Source organism: Sinocyclocheilus rhinocerous, unplaced genomic scaffold (assembly GCF_001515625.1).
Source record: "Sinocyclocheilus rhinocerous isolate Xijiao unplaced genomic scaffold, SAMN03320098_v1.1 scaffold432, whole genome shotgun sequence".
Classification (NCBI taxonomy): domain Eukaryota; kingdom Metazoa; phylum Chordata; class Actinopteri; order Cypriniformes; family Cyprinidae; genus Sinocyclocheilus; species Sinocyclocheilus rhinocerous.
In genome coordinates this window covers 585,335-590,410 of record NW_015627225.1, presented here as the reverse complement: position 1 = coordinate 590,410, position 5,076 = coordinate 585,335, and the positions used below count along the sequence as shown (strand labels likewise).

Here is a 5,076-nt window from a genome sequence, read left to right as displayed (position 1 = left end):
ATATTTGTTGTTGCAGTTAAAACACATTAAATATATTTAATCTGTTAAATTTTCCAAAGCTCTACTAGCACCCAATACCCCAGTTTAAATTATATATTTTTTTGGCATGGATTCACAATCTCAAAGCATTAAATTAACATTTGCTCTCACAAGAGATGTAACTGTGAATTTATAACTGTCTGTTAAGATGATCTGCCCCACTCAACATCCCCTCTCCCTCAAACCCCCCTCCTCTCAACCACAAGACCCCCAAGGAATGGAAAAAATCAAGCCATTGTTTCAGGCGCTCCCTCAAACTTACAGCTACAAACAAAACTAGAAATCCAGCCAGGATACGACTTTAGCAAAAATCACCCTGATGTGGTCCATCATGCGAGGGGATCTGATTTAAATAATATAATTATTTGTTTTCACCATTTAACCCCCTTCCCCCACCACCAAACCACAATGAAACACCCATTTCTGCTGTGATCACCGGACTCACCACATGAAAAGCCCGGTCAGAAGTTTCAATCACGTAGGACGACACAAATCAAAATAAATACAAATGCCACAGCAGGCTTAGGCATAAGTGTCTAAATTAAGATGAGTATTCCTGCAGTAGAAAACTTAAGAATGTACCTAATTTCCTTTGAATGTTTGGGCTGTGACTTCCTGCAAGAGCATGCACTATTTGCAGACTGATGCCACAACAAAAGTGTGCGGTCTGCTCAGAGAGAATGAGAAACAGAGAGAGACAGAAAGGGTTTATGAAACAGATAAGCGTCATATCCAAGTAGCTAAAAAAATGTCAAATTTACCTCAAAAAATATTTGTTGCATATTAGTTTTATTTTCTGGTGTGCACATGCATATCCACACGTATGTATTAGTTAAACAGTTCTGCTAGAGAGGCCTACTTTCTAACAGAGCATTAACATTCGGTTTAATGTAAACTAGAGGCCTAAATGTTCACAAATACCTCATGGAATAACAATGTGTGTAACACTTTTATGCTTGAACATTTAAATGTAAAGTTTCGTGGCTCTTTTTAGTACAAATACAAGCCAAAAACCCATGAATGCCGTTAAAGTTTCCGCTCTTTGACATCATGGCACCACAAAAGTAGGTGACAAGTGGAGTCCTGACCCAGAATCCTTCACTCCAATGACACCAGCTGCTCAGAGCAGTGTGCACCTGCTGAAAAATGTTAAATATCAGCTCAAACACCTCAACGACAGGAAGCTCTATCATCAGCTTGCTCTGCACCACTGTGGTGTGTGTGCGTGTGTGAGTGATGCCTTTGCAAATGATGTGCCTTTGTTAAGGTGGGAAGTCAGACTGTGACGTGACTTACACAGCCTTACACATTTTAGCAGCTCATGTCTTCGATACACGCCAAAGCTTTACAGATCTTGTCAGTTTGTCTGTAATCTTGGTTTTGTTGCTCTGTGGCAAAATGTGCTCTTCATAAAATCTAAAGCTAAAGACATGACGATGCTTGCTGAACTGGCCCATCACTAACATCAGCAACTTCTGTCAACAGAAAAGGTAAGTTTTACCAACTGGGATCTAATTTTGTTTAGATTTAAAACAAGGCCAAGATTAGTTTTAATGAGTACAGCTGGTTATCAGGCCGGTAAAAGTATTCTCAGACAGTCTTTTTTAAATCACTAAGTGATTTATTGGATGAAATTTTACGAGCGAAAACTAAAGCCTGAGACCGTCTGAGATGGAGCAGAGGAAACTATTTCAAAAATTATTATCAACCAATTATTAAAAAAAAAAAGAAAAGAAAAGATATCAAAAAGAGCTTCAAACTGAGCTGAGAATATTTGCTAAATAGAAAAAAAAATTAAGGCTTTCATTTACTTAAAAAATGAATCAGCGAATTATGTACATTTATAATACAGGCATAACATCTTTAAATTCTGACGTAGTAAAGCAGAAGTGACAGTGTGTTTGGTTTAAAATCATATATATAAATGTATGCGCTGTTTAAATCAAAATTTCTAGAACGTTATTACACTTTTGGCTCTAGCGTTAAAAATTCATTATATTTTAATGTAACTTGCAAAGTAATTCACAAAGGAAATATGATAGAGATAATATAATGTATATCATCACTGCATGTGTTGTATCGTATTACACCTCAAGGTCAGTCAATAACAATTTCATGATTTTAAATTGAAATTGTGATTCAGTCACTAAGGGAGTTTTTTGGATTGCGTTTCGCCACTGTATTTGAATATTAAATCAGTAAAATTTTTCATCTCCAGTTATAGAAAAGTCCTTAAAAATTAACACAGGTAAATTTTTTTTTTTTTTTTTAAAGGGTAATTTCATAAATATTAGGTCGGAAAAACCCTGCGTTCTTACTAAATACTGCCTTCTTGCTAGCTAGGCTGCCACTTTCATTTTTTTAACAATCATTCTTTTATGTTTATACCAAATTCCAAATCAAACTATCATGATGTATGTGTTAAGGTCTTTATTTATTTATTTGGGAAGGTATCAGTCATAAATAGGAATTTTTCTAAACATTCTAAACTGGTGTTATAAGATAACGTAAAACACAACAGCTCGGTATATAATAGGCCTACGGACAATAAAATCTAAATTTGTATTTTTTGGCATAGATTTGACTGTTTGGTATGAATTAGTCAAGTTTTTTCCCTCATGTCTCAACCTTTTGACTTCTGTTTGCTCTCAAACATAATGTTGATTTAATGATATATATAAACAAACTTGTGATTGTGTCGGGAGGCATTTGATCTGTTTGGCTTCATTTCAAACCTATACAAACACATCCTCTGTAACAGGAGAAACTGGAGGCCTGAATGAACACAAAGCCATCTGTCATCATTTACTCACCCTCATTTCATTCCAAACCTGTATAACACAAAAGATATTTTGAAAAATGTGTCTTAGTGTTTTTTGTCCATATAGTGAAAGGGAAAGGAACACCTGTGTCACAGAAACATTAACTATGCTTCGTACTTCAGAAAGCAATCTTAACCCAAAACATTTGACCTCGGCTTGCATCTCTCGAGACTCATTTGCACTTATACTGGTAGGGTCAGGTACAGTGGAAAGTCTTGTCTCCTGCTTTGATTTGGGCTGTTCTCCCAAACTGTCCCATGAGCACAGAGACATACAGATTGAGTTAGCCCATTATTTATCTGCTTAATGGAAATGAAAATGCTTCTGGGCATTTGTGTTTACATATTTACATTTTTACAAAAGTACAGTTCATCCTTCCATACAAACACTTATGCACAGGGATTTTTTCATGAACTTTCCAGATTCATAACGCAAAACACACCATGCTCAAGACAAATGTAAAACACACACACACACACACACACATGCATACGGATCACTGTAATCCAAATCCCTTCGTTTATTCAAAAAACTGTCTGAAACGCAGCGTTTGAGTTGGAAAAAGTGTGTCTAGAATTCATAAAGAGGATTAACCTCCTTTACAGATCTGGTCCAGAACTGTTTTTTTTTTTTTTTTTTTAAACAGACAGAACTGTTTGTCCAACCCTATGGACACATAGGCCTATTAAATGTTAGGCCTAAATATAAAATTAATGTTTGTGGCTCTTTTTCTCTGATATATCAGGAAATAATTAATCCAGTGAGCAGTCTTACACAAAATATTCAGTTCAATTACTACAGTCATAAAACTCAAAGAGAATACATGTCACAAATATATACACACCATAACGTTAAAACATATTTATTGTAAATGTAAATGAATTCATTGGTTTATTTAGCCACTGCTTCAAACTTTTTTATTCGCCAGGAGCTAGATCGCTTGCACTTATTGATGAACTGATGAATATATACTTGGAGATGCTTACAGTTGTCATTGCAGTTCTAATAATTATGTCACTGTATTTCTCTCATGTTTAGCAAATATGGGGAACTGTGGCTCTTTTGATCCTGATGACGAATTCTCCTACCATCCAGATGAATGGTGCGATCAATGTAACTGCCCAAAGCCTCCAGCCAGTCAGGTATATGTCTATGTGTTTATGTATTGTATGCGTCTGCTGAAGAGAATGTTAGCTACACTTAACACTTCTTTTTTACCTTCTACATCCAAGTATATCACAGCGTAAAATCAGTAACCACAAAGTTAGATAAGTTATGGTGAGCTAAACAGACGCTTGTGAAAAGAAATTGCTTTATCAGGCAAGTATCCATAGCAACCATGTAGGCTGCTCGAGCGTTTAGTATCCGACTCAAAGCGAATAGAAATAGGCTAAGTATCGGAAGGTATGGCAATAAAGCATAGTGAAGTAAATGCTTTCCTTTTTTTCCATTTTAAATATATATAAAACATATTTAAGATTCCCAAACAGTTAGCTAGCTGTGCTAGAGTGGTTACAAGAGATTTAGGTTGAAGAACTAACTAAGATATTTTGCCCAACAAAAAATCCAGTAGAAACCCCCATGAGAAGTCATTGAATAATTCACATAATGAGTAGAAAATTGTAGCCTATTTCTACATTAGAAATGTAACAGTGAGTTTTTTTTTCTTTTTTGATATATCATACGATTTCAGAATTTTGAGACAGTTGAAAAAAGGCAGGTTGTAATGTGAGACAGTAACAGAGAAGTCACAAAATATGTGGAGAGAAGAGAGAGAAAGGAAGTGGTAGAGCCATTCTCTACACTAAAGAGATGCATTAAAAATCTCTGTGGTTTATAACGCAAGACAAAACACAACAAAATCTCACAAAGTGCTACACAAAGCATTTAAAAAAAAAAAAGAATGATCTGCCTTGCTGAAACTGAAATAGAGTATTTGTGTTTTCAGGTGAAAATCCTTAATGCTAAGCAAGACTGACAATCTCAGTATATCTTCTAAAGATGGTTGACCACTGACCCCACACTCTTAAAACTGATGTGTTGAAAATAACACAACCTGTTGTATTATCTTACTCAATCGATGTGTCTTTTTGTGTTAGGCCTACTTTTTAAATCAACCAGTGTATTATCTCTCTTAACACATAAAGTGTGTTTAGATCTTTTACAAGCTAATATGCTATAATCACATGATTTGTGTCAGATGTGCAATTTCTCC

General features: G+C 35.3%; 1 protein-coding gene across 1 annotated transcript in view; it reads left to right on the top strand.

The window, feature by feature from the left end:
• Positions 1–1,304: 1,304 nt before the first annotated feature.
• Positions 1,305–5,076, top strand: part of LOC107721256 (tyrosine-protein kinase Lck-like) — a 16,713-nt gene continuing 12,941 nt past the window's right edge. The window contains exons 1-2 of the mRNA XM_016529183.1: positions 1,305–1,529; positions 3,900–4,003. Of these exons, the coding sequence (XP_016384669.1) occupies positions 3,905–4,003 (99 nt within the window). The 5' untranslated portion in view covers positions 1,305–1,529; positions 3,900–3,904. The remainder of the gene's footprint in view (positions 1,530–3,899; positions 4,004–5,076) is intronic.